Source organism: Drosophila santomea, chromosome 3R, assembly GCF_016746245.2.
Source record: "Drosophila santomea strain STO CAGO 1482 chromosome 3R, Prin_Dsan_1.1, whole genome shotgun sequence".
NCBI lineage: Eukaryota > Metazoa > Arthropoda > Insecta > Diptera > Drosophilidae > Drosophila > Drosophila santomea.
Window position 1 is genome coordinate 22,997,943 of NC_053019.2, and position 16,891 is coordinate 23,014,833.

General features: G+C 46.9%; 2 protein-coding genes across 3 annotated transcripts; one reads left to right on the forward strand and one right to left on the reverse strand.

Annotated features, from left to right (window-relative positions):
• Positions 1-9,557: 9,557 nt before the first annotated feature.
• On the reverse strand, positions 9,558-13,277 carry LOC120453360 (RNA exonuclease 1 homolog). The gene is made up of 6 exons (XM_039638032.2): positions 13,075-13,277; positions 11,583-13,016; positions 11,017-11,527; positions 10,177-10,770; positions 9,860-10,119; positions 9,558-9,800 (listed from the first exon to the last, which is right to left on the reverse strand). The coding sequence occupies exons 1-6, from the start codon at positions 13,181-13,183 to the stop codon at positions 9,721-9,723; spliced, it is 2,988 nt and encodes a 995-aa protein (XP_039493966.1). The 5' UTR covers positions 13,184-13,277; the 3' UTR covers positions 9,558-9,720.
• Positions 13,278-13,659: 382 nt separating this feature from the next.
• On the forward strand, positions 13,660-16,829 carry LOC120453363 (peroxisomal carnitine O-octanoyltransferase). 2 transcript variants are annotated; one of them, XM_039638037.2, is made up of 6 exons: positions 13,660-13,851; positions 14,543-14,930; positions 15,077-15,874; positions 15,934-16,064; positions 16,121-16,537; positions 16,592-16,829. In XM_039638037.2, the coding sequence occupies exons 2-6, from the start codon at positions 14,553-14,555 to the stop codon at positions 16,722-16,724; spliced, it is 1,857 nt and encodes a 618-aa protein (XP_039493971.1). In that variant the 5' UTR covers positions 13,660-13,851; positions 14,543-14,552; the 3' UTR covers positions 16,725-16,829. The 2 variants fall into 2 exon arrangements, with proteins under 2 accessions (XP_039493971.1, XP_039493970.1); XM_039638036.2 differs by lacking the exon at positions 13,660-13,851 and adding an exon at positions 13,999-14,147.
• Positions 16,830-16,891: the final 62 nt, after the last annotated feature.

Below are 16,891 nucleotides of genomic sequence, written 5' to 3' on the forward strand. Positions count from 1 at the left end.
GACGTGACATCGATATCGGGGCGATGTGTTCCGTAATTAGGTCGATTGCCAAAGCCCATTAAAGTTTACGACATGTCTTAGTAAATCGGCAAACACTTAAACTTGCGATTTAACCCAACAAGTACCTCTAACTTGAGGTTATTGGCCCTTAAGCTGCTTAAAGCAAATTTCAAGTCCGGTATTAAGGTACTTCAATTTTATTTAAGCTAATTTAATTGTTATTCGAGTAGATCAACACACAACAAATATTTTATTATTCAGCACCTAGAAAGGGTAATTTTCCATTTTAATTTTCTTTGATTTCTAATCAGTTCTTTCCTTACCAATCCCGGGCTCTTTGGTGGCTCTGCTGATTCAAAACTGGCCTTAACTGGCTGCTTCTGCTTTTGCAGCTGCAGCTGCAGTTTCCAATCGATTGCGCCATGTTCGCACTTCATACGATAATGTTGAAGTTTTGCAATTTGCGGCAGTGGAAAGTTGGTCTTTGTGCCTGGACGCTGCTACCTCAAGATTTATAGAATATTTTTTCTTCGCTGCCGTTCGTTGGTTTTGCCGGCAAAGTTCTCTTTTTAGGTACTTATTTTTTCTATTTTTTTTATGTTTTTTTTTTTTTGACTTTGGCAAGATTTATGCGGCAAAGTCGCCAGGAGTTGTGGAGTGTGCTTGCGCATGTTTCGATAATTTGCGTGATTTTTGCATTTATCCGGCCCAGAAACGAGCAGCGCGAGTGCATGTGAAAGTGGATTTGGATGGGGCACGGGTGGATTGTGGAGGATGGGGCATCATTAAAACTTGCTGCCACTACAAATGTGGGCCAGACCCATTCCCACTTCCCTCCCCCCCCCCTGCAGCAGCTTGCTGCTGTACACATTTTAAATAATTTTATAATGATTCCGTATTTATTTCAGCTGGCAATTAAAACCGGCTTGCCGCATAAAATATTTACTTGCAATTAGAGCAGCAGCCAAAGCCACTCAAGTGCAGCTCAGCCGCGCCTTCGCGGATGCTCAGAGGATTACGACGGAGGAGGTGGTGAATGAAGTGGGTGGCGATATGGGGACGCAGCAGGAGAAGGAGCAGGGGGAATCGAAGGGTGGCGGGTGTCCGAGGGCCGATGGGATCGAGGTTCGAGGGTCGAGGGTCGCCATGACAGACACTAATTATGGATTCTGCAATTTGCAACGTGCAGCTAACCGCAAGACATGGCAGCGACACAGGAAGGATGTGCCACAGGACACACCTCACTGCCATTCGCGTTGCCATTTTGCGGTTCTTCGAAGGGGATTGGCCGCCTTGCCCACCATCCCACCATCCCCCTCGCGTCTTGGTCACGGGAAGCCCCTGCAATGAAAAGTTTGCCGGGCTGCACGGGCATCGAGGTGCACGGAGGGAAAAACAAATAAATATTAGGTAGTCATCAGGGCGAGCTTTAATTGGCGTTTTTGAGGTCAACTCACTTTTCATCTCCGCCGTAAACGAGACCAGCTAGAGATTTCACTTTCGCGCTCTATGATTTACTATGTATCTATTAAGTATATGGGTATCTAATACTGTAGCTGTTTCTATAACTGCAGCTGTATCTATTACTGTATGTGTATCTATTACTGTATGTGTATATATTACTGCATTTCTATCTATTACTGCATTTGTATCTATTACTGCATCTTTATCTATAACTGCAGCTGTATCTATTACTGCATTTGTATCTTTTACTGCATCTTTATCTATAACTGTAGCAGTATCTATTAGTGCATTACTGCAGTTAAATGTATTGATTGTGCTGGAATTTCGCACAGTGCACTTAGTAAGAAAGTTCAGCGGCTGCCTGCTGGTAATAAGCAAATTGAGATGACAAAGTTTATTCTTGATTTTGTGTGGCCGCACACTCGCGAGTCCATGCTCGGTCCCTCTCATTCCCGCAGCTCCCCCGCTGCCATCACTTTCTCTTTCTGCCACTCCTCCGCTGGGGACTGGGCCCCTAAATGAGTTATTTAAGTAGCACTCGCGCCCCAGTTTAAATGCGCTCGTAATTTGCCTTTGTGCCATCAAAGTTTCCTCCGCATGTGTGTACATGTGGCATGGAAACACACTTGCACACTCCTGTGAATGTAAGCTATTAATGCGCCTCCTTGGGAGACGGCCTCGAACCAACCACCCAACCACCCACTGGTATCAGCCCACAAAATGTGGAGTGTACAAAATGTGCGGCGTACTTGTGAGCTGCTTTCATTTCGGGCTCTGTGCTTCTGGGTCTCTGCGCATGTATTTTACTTCGCTAAGTACGTGATTTGATTAGCGGCCCAAAATCCTATTCCTCCGTCCCGCTTCTCAGGCCAAATCCGGCGAAGTTAAGCCGGAGAAACATGAGCGTTCAGATCCGACGTGGATATTAACCCTTGGTTGGGCATAACTGCGGGTGTCCATTTCAATTCAATTGTATATAAGAGGTTGCAAAATTTACATTAATATTTCATAGTAATATATAATATAAGAAGTGAAATATTATCCTTAACATAAAAACAACTTTATTCGGAAACCACATTCAGTACCATTATAATACACACATAATTAAAGGCAGCATTAACTTTTGAAAGAATTTATAAAATGTATGGCCAACCTTTTTAATATTTTTCAATTGAGAGCATACAGAAACAGTTTACATGTTTTTACCTGTTTTAAAAATAATTAAATAATTAACCATAAATGGCCATGTAACTATGCGAATACACATGTTCACAACACTTGAGAGTGAAATAAAATTAGCGCTTTGTCTAGCGAGGGGTTAAATGAAAATCCTTTGTGATGTGCTGTCGGAAATCGCCTGTTGATGCTGCAAATTATAGCGGGCAATTTCCCATTTCATTTTTCACTCGGTCAGTGTCCGATATATAACACCCCCGATGTCCAATGTCCCATGTCCGGTGTCCTTAGTCCGATGCTATAGCTCTTCAGTGCAGTGGAATGTCAACAGCTGAATACGTGAGCAAACATAGAAATGGCTGCCATTGACATAACACACACAAATACACAAATACACAGATACACACACACACATGCAGTGAGAGTCCTGGGAAGAAGTAAACGAGACATTAATGCTATTACGCTTGTGTGTGGGTGAGCGTCGCTTGTGTAAAAAGCAACTAATGAAAACGGAAATAAAAACCGCTCGAGAAATGCTGATGACTCTCCAAGGATGGTATTTAATATGCGTAAATGTGTGTGTGTGTGTGTGTGTGTGAGCGAACTAAAGAGTGTGTAGCTGCTCGCTCCTTTGAATTGTGTGTGAAAGTCTCGTGTGGGCAGGAGCTCCTCCTCCAGCTGCAGCTCCTGATCGTCCTGGGAAGGCATGGGAAGGCACCATGCCAACCCATTTCGCACGCGCACCCAAGCACTTAGCATCAATTTGGTGGCTCGTCCATAAGACTCGGCAATCTGGAGTGGGGGAATATGGGCCAACTCGCCGCAGACAACTAAGTAAAAGCATAAGTAAGGCACATAAATCAAAAATTCAGTGCCGCCGCCTCGCAATGCTGCCTGTCAGTGTGGCACGCACAAATACTCACTCACTCACTCACTCCTGGCCAGCAATCCAGCTCCTGCTGAACCTCCTGAACCCTCCTGAATATGCCGCTCGTCCTGCGGAATTCCTGGCCATTGAAGCCGTAGTCCAGCCCTTGGGCAGAGCAATTACCAGACAAGTACAGAGGTAAGCCCACGGCAAGTCCAAGTCCGAGCCGAACACAATCGAAAACCCAGCTAGCGTGAAATATTAAGGCACAAGCGGAATAAGTGCACTGCTAGAAACTCAAATAACTTCCAAATAACTAGATAATTGTGAAATTAAAACAAATAAACATATAATTGTTTATTATTCAGTTTATCATTGGCCACAAACTGCACTCAAAGTGTTTGTGTACTGAAGAGATAAGCACACACATGTGTATTATTATAATGAAGTTTGCCATAAGCTCAAACAATATGCTAAATAATAATGTTAATATTCACAAAATTGGTATTCCTGTTTTCACAGACTGCTTTTTTGAGTGTAGCCAAGACCTCTTCCCTTCACACCTGCCATTATCCTGCAAAGGACTTTGACTCGGACGGCGCCATCCAACGGGACAGGACAGGAGGACCGCTCCTTGGCATCTGGCGGAGACGGCACCTGCGGAATGCCGCCAACGCTCGCTGGAATCTCTGTGAAAAATATTTCTATGCACTGCTCCAGTCTTAGCTCCAGCTCCTTGTGGAGCTCCTTTTACCCCAAGTCATGGCCATAACTCTGCCAATGCGGGGAGATATATAAATTTGCTGTGGCCAGAAAGGTGTGTAATTTATTGATTATTCCGCTAGATATGCCACGCCCACACTCCACACCCCACACACCCCACACACACACACACACATAGAGGCACACATACACTGGCTTACAGCCGAACTCCCACTCACTTGTTTAGACATTTTGTCATCTTCAATTTGTGTCTGTCACTCCGGGCCTCCATCCTGGCGGCATTGGATCGCTGGGGGGGAGGAGGGGGAGGAGGGGGAACTGGGTGTATGTGCGGTGCATTTCCGAAAGTGGATTACAAGCTGAAGGCACTTGTAATCGCTGTGTTAAGCCAGGAGAAGATGTGGGCTGGATTGGATGCTATTGAACCGAGCGCAAGTGCCAGTGGCAGTGGTGGTAGTAGTGTAAGTTCCTTCTTGCCTCAACTTAGCAGTGGATGACTGGCTGGCTGGGTGGCTTGGCATCTTCATTTATTTGCCCGGCTCTGGCAGGCGGCGTTTATTGAGTTTTAATTGGATAAGTTATAGATGCTCATGTTGCATAAATTCCGCAAACTCCTTTGTTTTGACACCACCAATCCGAAGGGCCCGGCGCAGCTGCAGATCCTTGGGCTGCTGGGCAAAATTGTGCGGTCGTGCGTCAAGTGCTGGGGAACGTGCAGCTCATTTACCTGACCGGCGACGCTTGAGAGGATGGGGGCCACCAGTTCCAAACCCAACGGGGGGACGACCACTGTCATCTGCACGTCAGCACAATCATTGAAAGTTGGCCGGGAATCTCGCTTAATTAATGCCAACTAAGAAAAGCGTTTGCCAAGCTCATTTTCATTATATAAACGCAGCCACTTTGATTTCCATATAGCGAGAAGCAAGGAGCAAAAAAAAAAAACGACACCAACAAGAATACAGCAATAAATACACAAAAGCTGCGAAAAACAAAAGCGGCGAAAAGGGAAAACAATGGGAAAACATTTTACTGGCTTGTCGCTGTCTTTATTGCCGCCTAATCGCAATGGACCGCGCCGAAGTTGTTCTTTTTGCCAGGCTGCACTAAGGCGGCATCATCAGTCATGCTACTTCATTATTATCGCTGACATTGCCACCCCATGGTATGCCCTATACCATACCATACCATCCCATACCATGCCATCCCATACCATACCATACCATAGCATCCCCCAAAAGGACACACCCACTCCTTAAGCATCCACTTCCGCGCCCGCTTGTCGCTTATAATTCATTTCTATTGTGCCCCGTCTCTGAAAGTCCTTTTTGATCCAGCAGACTTATTTGTCTTGAGGAAACTCGCAGTAAAATTGCTTTTCCTACTACGCGCTCACTTCCTGTTGCCGCTTGTTGCGCTCCGCTCTCGAGAGTCTGGAGCTGGAGCTGGATGCTGGAGCTGGAGCTGACGCAACTTTCCCAGTGCCATTGTCTTGCCGGCTTTGTGCGGAGGCCAGGGTCCAAAGGATCGGTGTTAATAGACGCCTGGCTGCTGCTGGCTGCTGGACTCGCCTGCAACACGCCGCATCAGCAACAGAAAACAGCGGCGGGAGCAGCGTCAGCATCACACTGCTCAAAAAAGCTATCTAACTACCTTTTACCAACAAATATTATTTCTTTTTCTATCACTTATCAAAAGGTTAGCACTTACTTAAAACAAACATTTACCTTTTAAACGGCATAAATTTATATAAAGGAAATCTTAAGGTACGAAAATCTTACCTTATACCTTTTCACTTCCAGCTGATTTTTCTCAGTGCAGCAACGTCGGCAGCGAACGCTTCAAGTTGGCTCTTCATTTGTCGCTTTGTGCTTATTGTCATTGCGCCCGGCTTCATTTTCTTGTGATTAATGTCGTCATTAACTGCAATTAACTTTTTTAGTTGCCGGCCGCGACAAATCTTTGCCGTTTTTGCCTGAACTTTGGTCGCCAACTTGACTGGCATGTTGAGCAATGTCAATTTGAGTCGTCCTCGTCCTCGGCATCCTTCACTGGACGCCATCACTCATGTATGCCAGTGTGGGCGAAACTACGGGCGACAACTTAATAGTTTTTCCCCTAATTATTTGTCAAGCATTCCGCTAATGGCCTGGGTCGACCTTCCACCTACCACCTACCACCTAAACACCCACCCACCCATCAGCATTCCCAAAGTTCTTCGGCAAGAAAACTGAAAAAAGGAAGCGCTAACGAATCTCACATGCACTCGACAAGTCATTGGGGAAATTGCTTCTGAACGGCGGCTTCAATGGGAATTCACACATGATTCAAGCTCGACTTGCTCCAAAAATAGAGAATGTTTACTAATTTTAGCTATTGAACTTTAATTTTTTCAATCATCATATCTTTGTTTAATCATATAATTTGTAATAGTAATAAATTGCCGAAAGCGTGTCTTAAAACTACAAATTCTTATGGGCAAAGTTCAAAGCAACTTTAAATGTGATACAGCCAAGTTTTGTGCCGAATCGCGAGCTCTACGCGAAAGTAATTCCGCTCGGGGCAAGTGCACGAAAATGTCCTGCTAAGTACGAAATAAAAGCGTTACGTGTGTGTCCTGGCGTGCACTTGCCGGAGCCATAAACTGGCCGACTTCCAGAGTTTCAGAGTTCCAGAGTCGCGGACTACATATGTATATACATATGTATATATATGGCGAAACTACAACTGCGACCTCGATGAACTTATGTATTTACAACGTGAACGCACGCGTGCTCCACTTGCTCGCCGGCCTAGAATTATGCTACAAATTTTATAATTTCACACCTAGGGGAAGCGGAAGAGCAGCCGGCAGCCTCCGCCACCCCCGAAAACGGAAATGGCTCGTAAAACAGCGGCAAACGGCATTGAGAAGTTTTGACACGGCTTTTGTTGCTCCTCCGCCTTCCCGGCCAGAAATTTCGCCACAGGATGGGTGCCTTTTTGGTTGTTTTTATATTTTTGGTTTTTTTTTTGGTTGCCTCCTCGAACACTCCACACACTCAGCTGGGACTAGTGGCTTGCATTTTTGTGTTTTAACTTTCTTACAATAAAGTGATGTTATCTTGGTGCCTGCCAGCTACTTTGCGGCTTAGGCAACAGGCATGTGGGCGGGCGTCTCTCGTGGTCTGGTGGGCGTGGCCAGGTGGGTGGAGGGCGGTTGACAGGATCTAGGGGAAATTACTCTGTGCTTTATCGTGCATATAAATCTATTTGCTCAGGTGTTTTTAGCTGCTAATATGTTTGTGATGACTTTATTTTGCGTTTACCGCCAGCTTTGCCTTCATCTGGCTTTTGCCTCCCGGCGTCGCCTTAGCCAGTTTTCTTTACTTTATTTTTCCTACGGCCCGCCCACGGACGCATTCTTCCTTCAGCCACCTTATTTAGATTGGTCTGGGCGGCACCCCAAAAAGCTTAGCCGCTTTTTTTTTTTTGTTTGTTGTTTTTTCTCTCTTGTGTTTGGTTCCACGAAAGTTGTAAAAAGGTTTTTTGAGCCAGGCCAGATGCGCTGGAGGCTTAGGGAGCCGCACTCTGTCGAAACGCGAAACAATTCCAAGGTTCGCTGTAATATTTCTACAAGCGGCCAATGCGACCAATGCGGCGTATGCGCAATTTGCGTAAATACGTGACGAGGCCCGAGCAAATTAAAAGGGTCGGGGCATTAAGCTAAATGTTTAAAGCACTTAGCCAAACGGCATGCATGTTGTCATCAGGCGGAATGAAATATTCATACTGGGCTGGGCCAATATACGTGTGCTTTGGTCCTTCAAAAGGCTCGGCAAAGCTCTTAAGCCTTTTTTTAATGCCTTAACTACAACTAGACCAGGTTGTGCAACCCATCATCCTTACGCCCATTTGAACACACACAGCACACACAGAAGACGCACCACACGACGATGTCGCCGCGACCACACAGCATTTGCTCAGGGGATTAACTCTAAAGATCTTAATGCCTCTATTTCGACGGTCTTAAGTAAACTTCCGACCAGGCCGTTCTCCCAACAACAATGCGTGACAAGTCAAGCAGTAGCGAGCCATCTCCTTACTCCTACCTCCAGTGCGTCCTTTTTTTCCAGGAGCAGGAGTAAGCCCACACCGTCGACTACCTCTTGGTTTTTGGCATTTTATTTGTGTTTGTATTTGGCCCAGTGTTTGCTTTGCCCACTGGCTCCACTCATGTCGCCTGCTCCAGCTGCACAGTAAATAAAAATGTCAGCAAATATATCTTCATTATTAAGTTTTATGCTTGTTAAAGAAAGCTGTAATATTACATCTTGGGATATATTGAAGTAATCTTATTTACAGCTTTAAATTTTCAGTTTTTTTGAATAACATAACTTTAAACAAAATATTTCTCTCAGTGCGGCTGTGATTCCAGCGCGGCTGCTTCTGCTGCTGCTAAGCCTCAAGCAGCACTTCCGCATCCTGGTTTGTGTGCGCTTCTGTGGCCATCGGGCCTGCTCCTCATACCGGGCCACATATGCACATTGTCATTGCCAAGTAGCACTAATATTATTTACTTTTCGTTAGGTTGTGTTGTGCCAGCTCAATAGATAAACACGTGTCGCCATCAGCCATTCCCGGCATGATGGGCCATGAAATGGGCTCTGGGGGAACCCCCCCACCTAATGCCAATGGCAACGCCTGTCATTCGATGAAGCTGGAAGCCCGGTGGCAACAATTATGCCGAATTAAGTGCTGGAACTTTGGCTGCATGCTCCATAAGCCAAACTTTTCCCAGATCGTAGGAACGGAAAATAATAAAACGTTAAAATTGAAAAATCATGCGCCAGTGCGGAGCAACAAGAAGCCAACATCCAGATGGTGCCCACGGCCAGCGGACGAGGCCGAGAGTATAATTGAAAAATATAAAGTATCGCCGCAATCTGATTAAAATTACATTTAAATAATAACAACAAAAACAAGGCGGTCAATTGGGTGGCAGAGGGTAGCAACGAGCGAGCCACAAGCGAATATTCTGTGATGTGCGTCAGGCACGAAACTTGCAATTACAGTTTGTAACGCGGTGGCAGGTAAAAAACTTTACAAAACTTTGCAATTGCTTTTCATTGAATTGTTATCGATAGTAAAGAGAATGGAAAAAACGCAGGGAAAAATGGGCAAGGAAAAAATAGAGGAAAATGGACAAATATACCTGGTTGAAAGCCTGAGGTAAGAAATTCTTCAAAGGACTCGCCAAATCCGTAGCATACTTTCCAGCGTTCCTTAAGTTTCATGCGCTGCGCTTTAACCAATTTAAGCTGGTAGTTAAGGGAAGCTTTGCTTCGTTTCCGCTGTCATAGCATTGTGATTTATTTATACAGTTTGATTTTACAAAATATGGTTAGATTAGGGGCTAAGGCTTTGATTTCTGATGGGCATGATATACATATTAACAGATGTATGTAATGCTTTTGAACTGAATGCCTGCCATGGTGCACGATGGCAGCTCAACTGATCTTGTTGCGCAGATAGTACTTGATGAGCTGAATGCACACCTCGGCATCCTCGGCACTGTCGTGGCCGGCCTCTGTAAAAAAGGAAATTATTTAAACAATACACATGAAGAAATAGACTCGACTAACTCACCATTCTCCTGTATAATCCGCTTTAGGTTTTCGATGCACAGTGTTTTCAGAGCTCGCTTCTTTGGCGGTCCCATCTTGTGGGGAAATAGCACCGAGGTGTCCACCACAACGTCGTGAATGAGTTTCAGTGCCTTCAGATCGCTTTCCAGGCTGTGGCCAACGAGCACGGATTTGGCATGAAACATGGACATCAACACCGCCTGCACGTCCCGTATGCTACGCGTCTCGTTGGAGAGCATCGCCTCTGTGATGCCCGAGTAGCTGAAGTAAAAGCATTGCAGATTAATACGAAACAATCGAAAAGCTATATTCACGCACGTCGTATTGTAATCCACAATCTGGTTGTCCGGCTTGACCAGAGCATCGTAAACGGTGCGGCCATTTATGTCCACCACCGTGACGCGGGTTAACTCTATTCCGTGTGTGGTGTAGCACATCTCGCAATCCAAGGCAAATATGTCCTTCTTGGTGGGCACCATGTCTTCACCCCGCTCGATTGTCTTCACAAAGCAGGTGAGCTTGTCCGGATCGTAGTAGTCGCTCACGTGGTAGTTGGCATAGGTGCAACCCGGTGTGCCCGCCGGTTGCTGGCAGCATCGATGCTGGTTGTCCGTGAATCCTCGTCGATATCCCGTGCTTTTCGGATGGTAGTTACACATGTCAAAGCCCTGGTGCTCGTATATATCCAAGCTGAATACCTTGCCGCAGCGGGAACAGTAGCGCTCACTCTGGTTGGGTCGACGGTTGGGCCGGCAGGCGCGTATCACTGCTGATCCGCGCTTCTCGCCCGGACGCGGATAGCCGTTCTCCACCAGCTGCTCTTCCGTCAGGCGCAGATCGAAGACCATTTCGTATGCTTTCTCAGCGTCTAAAGCATCGAAAGGCTCGCCATTGCCCAAGGAGCCAAGTTTCCTGCAAAAGATATTTATTTAAAGTTTTCTTAGCTAAATTAAAGACTATTTATATGCAATTGAGATGTTAGTAATACTTGCAAGTATCATAAAAGTTAACTTTTATGACTTCCCGATTCAAATGTGATGTCATAAACAGAATTTATGTTTATGCTTGTGCCCAGGGGCACAATTAATTTACAATTAAATGAGAGTCATCTTATAATGTGCATATAGATAATCAATGTAGCTTCAAATACAAACCCACCCCTTTTTCTCTACGCTCCAGGACGTAGTAAGCGCCCGCTTGCCGCCCAGCATCATCTCATGCGACACCGTCTTGCTGGCCACGCTCGGCCTGTTTCCTGCCTCGATAGCCTCCTTGCGGAGCTTGTTAATCGCCAGCATGCAGCTGTTCTTGTAGATGGCAGGCGTGTTGCACTTCTTGAAGACGGCTAGTTCCTCCACCTGGGCGCGCTCCCAAGCATCTGCCAGCTGCGGATAGATCACGGTGCAGTGCCTCACCATCATCTCGTAATACTGTATGCGCACGTTGTAAGATATTTTCGAGCTGCTGGGATCTAGGACGGTTGGCTTCTCCGCGTTGGACACAGGAGCAGCTTTGTCTAGCGCAGCAGTGGGCTTGTGCGCCACTCGGCCGGCGCCCTTGAAGGATTGTGCAGGCGTGAAAGCTGGCTTTTTCTCGGCCTGCAGCTCTTCGATCTTCTTTTTGGCCCGAGCGATGGCCACAATGTTGGCCACTGGTGCTATGCTGCGCGCTGCCAATAAAAATTATTAGATTTGTATATTTTATTATATATTTCAAATGCTCACCTGAACGCACTGGTGGTGTCAAAGCACTTCGCGGAATAAGCGGCGTGAGGTTGGAGTTGACCTTGGCCTGTCGGAGCTCCTCCTGCGCTTGGCGCACTCGCTCCTGTGCCTGACGTAGCTGCTCCGCAGCGGCTTCGGCTTGCAGTTTCTCCTGGCGCCGCAGTTCCGCTCGCCGGTCGAAGATCGCCTGCATGGCATTACGGATGTGATTGGGTTTGCGCATCGCCACCGAAGGGGCCAAATGTGGCTTGATCTTGTCAGCGTTCTCGTGGGCCACCCGGCGCTTCTGGAGAGCCGCTGTGGCCGCCTCTGTGAAGGTATCAATGTCGGGCGAAGGAGCTTTGCGCTTGCGAGAACTCTCCGGGTTGGCGTCGCCGCCTTCGTCCTTGTGCATCTGCGCGAATTTTTTTTCCATCTCGTCAAAAATCATCTCACACTGACGAACAATTTCTCCTTCCGAGGTGTCTGCTTCAAAATCGAAGTCCAGGTCATCTAGATCATCCTTTGGTTCCGTCGTTGCCAGCGCGGTAGCTTCAGCCTCCTTATCTTTATCCGCCTCCGGGTCGCTCTTCGAAGTGCTGGTGCTCTTGCTTGATGACGAGCTGCTCTTAGACTTGGACCGTGAACTAGAGGAACTGGATTTGTGATGATGACTCTTCGAGGCGGATGATGAGGAACTGCTCTTGTGTCTGCTGCTGGAACTTTTCTCGTCGCGGTGCTTATCGCTGCTGGATGACTTTTTGCTGGAAGAGGAGCTGGAGGAAGACTTGTGCTTAGAGGAACTTGAGCTCGAGGTGTGCCGCTCCTTGGAACGCTCTTTGTCGCTGTGGGATGACTTTCGCTTATCCTTATCCTTATCCTTTTTTTCCTTTTCTCTATCCCTGTCCTTATCCTTGCTCTTCTCTTTGTCTTTTTCCCGATCCCGATCCCGATCCCTGTCTTTGATCTTTTCCTTTTCCAGCTCTCTGACCTTTTCCTTTTCTTTATCCCTTTCCCGCTCCTTGCTCGGCTTATGTTCATTTTTGTGGCTGTCCTTGACATCCTTTAGCTGCTGTTCATGATCTTCCCCCTCGTTTTCAGCCACCATTTCCATTTTCTCTTCTTCGTCGTTGTTTTGGTAATGGTCCTCGATCTCCACCTGCATCTGCTCATCAATTTCCTTTTCGAGAATCGTCTGCCAATCGTCATCACCTTCACCATTTGCAGCAGATGGCTGGCCGGGAACATATTTGGGGGCACTGTCCACGACCGCCTCCGGCTTCTTCTTCGCCGGCGAGGCGTTCAGAGCCGGCTTCTCCGGGTGGTACTCCAGATTGGACTTTTTCCGGGGTGCACATAGCGTTATCTGGGGCAGTGGGAGAGAGAGCAGCTTGGGCGCCGGCTTGTACTCGGGCACGGGTGGGGGTTCAGCAGGCGGTGCGGCCTCCACCTCGTCTGTAAACCGGAAGGGAATAGAATTTCGAGTGAAATTAACTGGACGTAAATATCTCACCTTTGCGGGCATGCTTAAAGTGACAAAAGGGGCGCTTGCATGTCGCCGCATCCTGGCCGTCAAAGTACGGGCACAGGAAGCCCTTAAAGAGACCCGTGGATGGCAGCATTTCCACCTATTGCTGGGATTAGATGTTTATTAAAGCCGCTTAAGAAAGCAAGCGTCCCAAATTTCTTTCTTTTCTTTCTGCCTGTCTCTTTCACTCATTTCGTCAGATGTCAGCTGTTTCAGCTGCTGGCGGCGTTGCCAGATGGGCGGCAGCTTGGATGCTATGACTGGAATTAAATAATAAATTTGATTTTCATTTTTAAATAATTACAAAACAATTAATATCTAATTTAATTAATATCTTATTTTTTTTAATTCTCTTTATTTTTTGGCATATATTTGTGCATGTATAGCAGCTGATTGCATTAATTCTGCTTGATTATATTTGGCGGCTTGGAAATTAAAATCTGAACTTTGATTTTCAAAAGTTATGCTTTACAATGTATAATGTCACCTAAGGAGTTCTTGTCGTATAACGGTATACACAAAGAGGGCCAAAAGTCTGGCAGCTCCTGCAAACAGGTGTTCGTTGCGCAAATTTCCTATAGGGTCGTTCGCCGCTTGTAAACAAAAACGCAGCAGTTTAAAAATAAAAATAATTGATAAACCTAGTAAATCGTCTACTTATCTAGCCAAATGAACTTGATAGCTGCAGAATCGCCTTAATTTCGATCGAGTGCACCGCAAACCGAAGTTCAGGTGCAACATTCAACTGCCGCCCCATTGAAGGTTTGTGTGGGTGTGTCCGCTGGCATCTATTATCTAAAAATTCATATGGAAATTCAAATGAAACCCGAACCTTATCGGTGGCCGACTGTCTGCAGTTTGGGTTTGATTGGGTTGATATACTATCAAACTGAGTCAGTGGACGCGGGTGGCGGATCCCACGGTGCGATAACTCAAGTGCTCCTCCCCTCCGGCGAGGTGTGCTGCGATATGGAACCAACCTATGGATTCAGTCGTATAACGGCAGTCTGGCGGTTCGGTTGTCTCCGGCAAAAGTGAATTATCCATCGAGTCCAAAGGTCAGTGGGCTAGAAATTCGCCTATGATTTCACCAGTGCGCCCGGGAATATAAATATTTATAAAGCTCCCCAATCCGGACTTTGTCCCGCTCGTGGAGATTGGTGCAGATAATCGTCTAGTTGCAGTCCCATAAAGATTACATTCAACTTGGAGCATACTTCGCACATTCGTTGCACATTAAACTGTGTGATATTAAGTTGCACACCATTTTCATGTGTATCCTTCGCTGAGATTAATTGGTTTCCGATGTGAATGTACTCTGTAATTTATTGAGCGAACTTTGGACCCGATGAATGCTATTCCCGATATGATTATTGTACTAATCTAGCATAGGCCTATAGAAAGCAACCACACGCGCAGAATGATATCAACGATTCCAACTTGTCCCCCGCAGCTAAACCACCATGGACCGGGCTAGCCTATATTTCATGAGCAAAGATGATAAGAACACCTTCGACTTCGACGAGACTTTACCCTCGCTCCCGCTGCCGGAACTTAGGGACACCATGGAGCGCTACTACAGCTGCATCCAGCCATTCGGGACTAAGGAGGAGTTGGCCCAGGCCCGCAAGACTATTGATGAGTTCCAGAACGGCGTGGGCGTCGAGCTGCACGAACAGCTCAAGAAGCGGGCGGCCAGCATGAGGAACTGGCTGGGCAGCTGGTGGGAGGACTACGGATACCATCTGATTCGTATGCCGCTGCTGCCCTACCAGCTCATGGTCATGCCCGCGCAATTGGAGATGGTGGGCGTACCGGAGACACCCGAATACATGCTGAAGGTAAGTGGTCCGACATTACAAGCTCAATGGGAACACTTTATGTTATCATGTGGACTCTTATTTGCTTATCTGCAAGTGCAGTTGACTTTATACCTCTTGCTAACAATGTTTAAAGGGTTTCCTGATTGAGTGTATGATTTTCGCAGAGTCTGGCGCGGCACATTTACCACACGCTCGAGTTTTGGGAACTGACTAGAACGTCCAGCATCAAGCCTCTCTCCTCGAACGGCGGCAAAATAAAGTACTCCTCCGCGCTGTACAAGCACTTCTTCTCCACGTGTCGCGTTCCAGGCGAGGAACAGGATCGTATAGAGAAGCATTTCCTTACCAAGGATGAGGGTAAGACGCCGAGTCACATCCTTATTTCCGGCAAGGGACGCCAGTTCATCTTCGATTGTGTGCACGAGGACGACACTATCCTATCGGCTCCCGAAATCCTTGTGACTCTCCAAAGACTGCGCAGCATCCTCGACTACGAGCCGTTGGGCGATTGTGTGCCCACCCTGAGCCATGACGAACGTTCCACGTGGGCACGCAACCGCAACCGGCTGAGGGAAATCTCAGATGCGAACAAGGAGACGCTGCTGTTGGTGGAGAGCGCAAGCATGGAGATTTGCTGGTACGAGCAATCGCCCAAGGACTACGAGGAGTCCTCCCAGCTGGGTCTCTACGGCGATCTTCACTCCCGCTGGGCGGACCGCAGCAGCAGCATTATCGTCTTTCGCAACGGACGCTTCAACTGGGCGGGTGAGCACAGCTGCTACGATGGCACCGTCAGCATTAGTTACGCCACCTTCATGCAACTGAGCTTTCTGGAGGTGCCAGAGCCCGACTGGTCCGAGGCCGAAAAAGGCAATGTTATAGAGGTCAAGGAGTTGAACTTTCAGCTGGATGACACTCTCAAGAGCGAGATCAAGCGCGTACAGAAGGATATTGATGATAGGGTAAGATAGTCTAGATAGAAACCTATTGAACTAGTTAATCCTTCATGTGTTATCCTCAGGGTGTTGACGTTACTGTGACCTTCACTGCGTTCGATGACTACGGCAAGGAGTTTATGAAAACCCATCGACTGCATCCAGACTCCTTTGTTCAGGTTGTCATGCAGTGGGCCTACTACCAAATGCATAAGGAGTAAGTTCTGCTCTGGACTTACTAGACATCAATTTTACTCCATGGATATCCAACAGAATTGCTCCCACATATGAGACCGCTCTGATGCGTCAGTACTACAATGGACGCACGGAAACTCTGCGATCCTGCACCGGCGCTGTGGCGGAGTTCCTACGGGCGTCCTCCAACAAGCAGGTTGGCGATATGTCACTGGCGAAGGCTTTCCGTCGGGCAGTCGATGAGCACAAGCACTTCATGAACGAGGCGCGCAAGGGACATGGCATCGATCGACACTTGTTTGGCCTGTGGTGCGCAGCGTACGAAAGCAAAATGGACATTCCCGCCTTCTACGATGATCCGTTGTACACCAAGAGTGGCGGTGGGGGCAACTTTGTGCTCTCGTCCAGCACTCTGGGCTTCACCGCCAACGTTGGCTTCGTGGCGCCCATGGTCTTTGATGGCTATGGCGTCTTTTATTCCATCACCTCTGAAGCGTAAGCTAAATGCTTATCTTTCTTGAATTTGTTTTTTAATTTCTCTCATTGTAGTGTCTTCATTAATACCACCGCTTATCGCGATAGCCAGAAGACAAGCGCCCGCAAGTTCAACGACATTTTTAAGGACTCATTCCGCCGCATCAGCGTACTCTTGGAACAGTTGGCCAAGGAATCGAAGCTTTGAAGAGCTCACCTAGTATTAAGAAGAGATTAAATCTTACTTTATGTCGTAAACTGGAACCCAACTCTCGTTAGTTCCGATCAGAAAGTACATTTTTGGATTCTTTTACATTTTGTTCTACTATTTACTATTATTTTTAATGAGCACCATTAATAGATGAACTAGATTTT

Coding starts and splice junctions, on each gene's coding strand:
- LOC120453360 (XM_039638032.2), bottom strand. CDS start 13,183: ATGCTGCCATCCACGGGTCTCTTTAAGGGCTTCCTGTGCCCGTACTTT. Junction 13,017..13,074: donor CTTTAAGCATGCCCGCAAAG/GTGAGATATTTA, acceptor TCCGGTTTACAG/ACGAGGTGGAGGCCGCACCG. Junction 10,771..11,016: donor TGGAGCGTAGAGAAAAAGGG/GTGGGTTTGTAT, acceptor TATCTTTTGCAG/GAAACTTGGCTCCTTGGGCA.
- LOC120453363 (XM_039638037.2), top strand. CDS start 14,553: ATGGACCGGGCTAGCCTATATTTCATGAGCAAAGATGATAAGAACACC. Junction 14,931..15,076: donor CACCCGAATACATGCTGAAG/GTAAGTGGTCCG, acceptor TGATTTTCGCAG/AGTCTGGCGCGGCACATTTA. Junction 16,538..16,591: donor TATTCCATCACCTCTGAAGC/GTAAGCTAAATG, acceptor CTCTCATTGTAG/TGTCTTCATTAATACCACCG.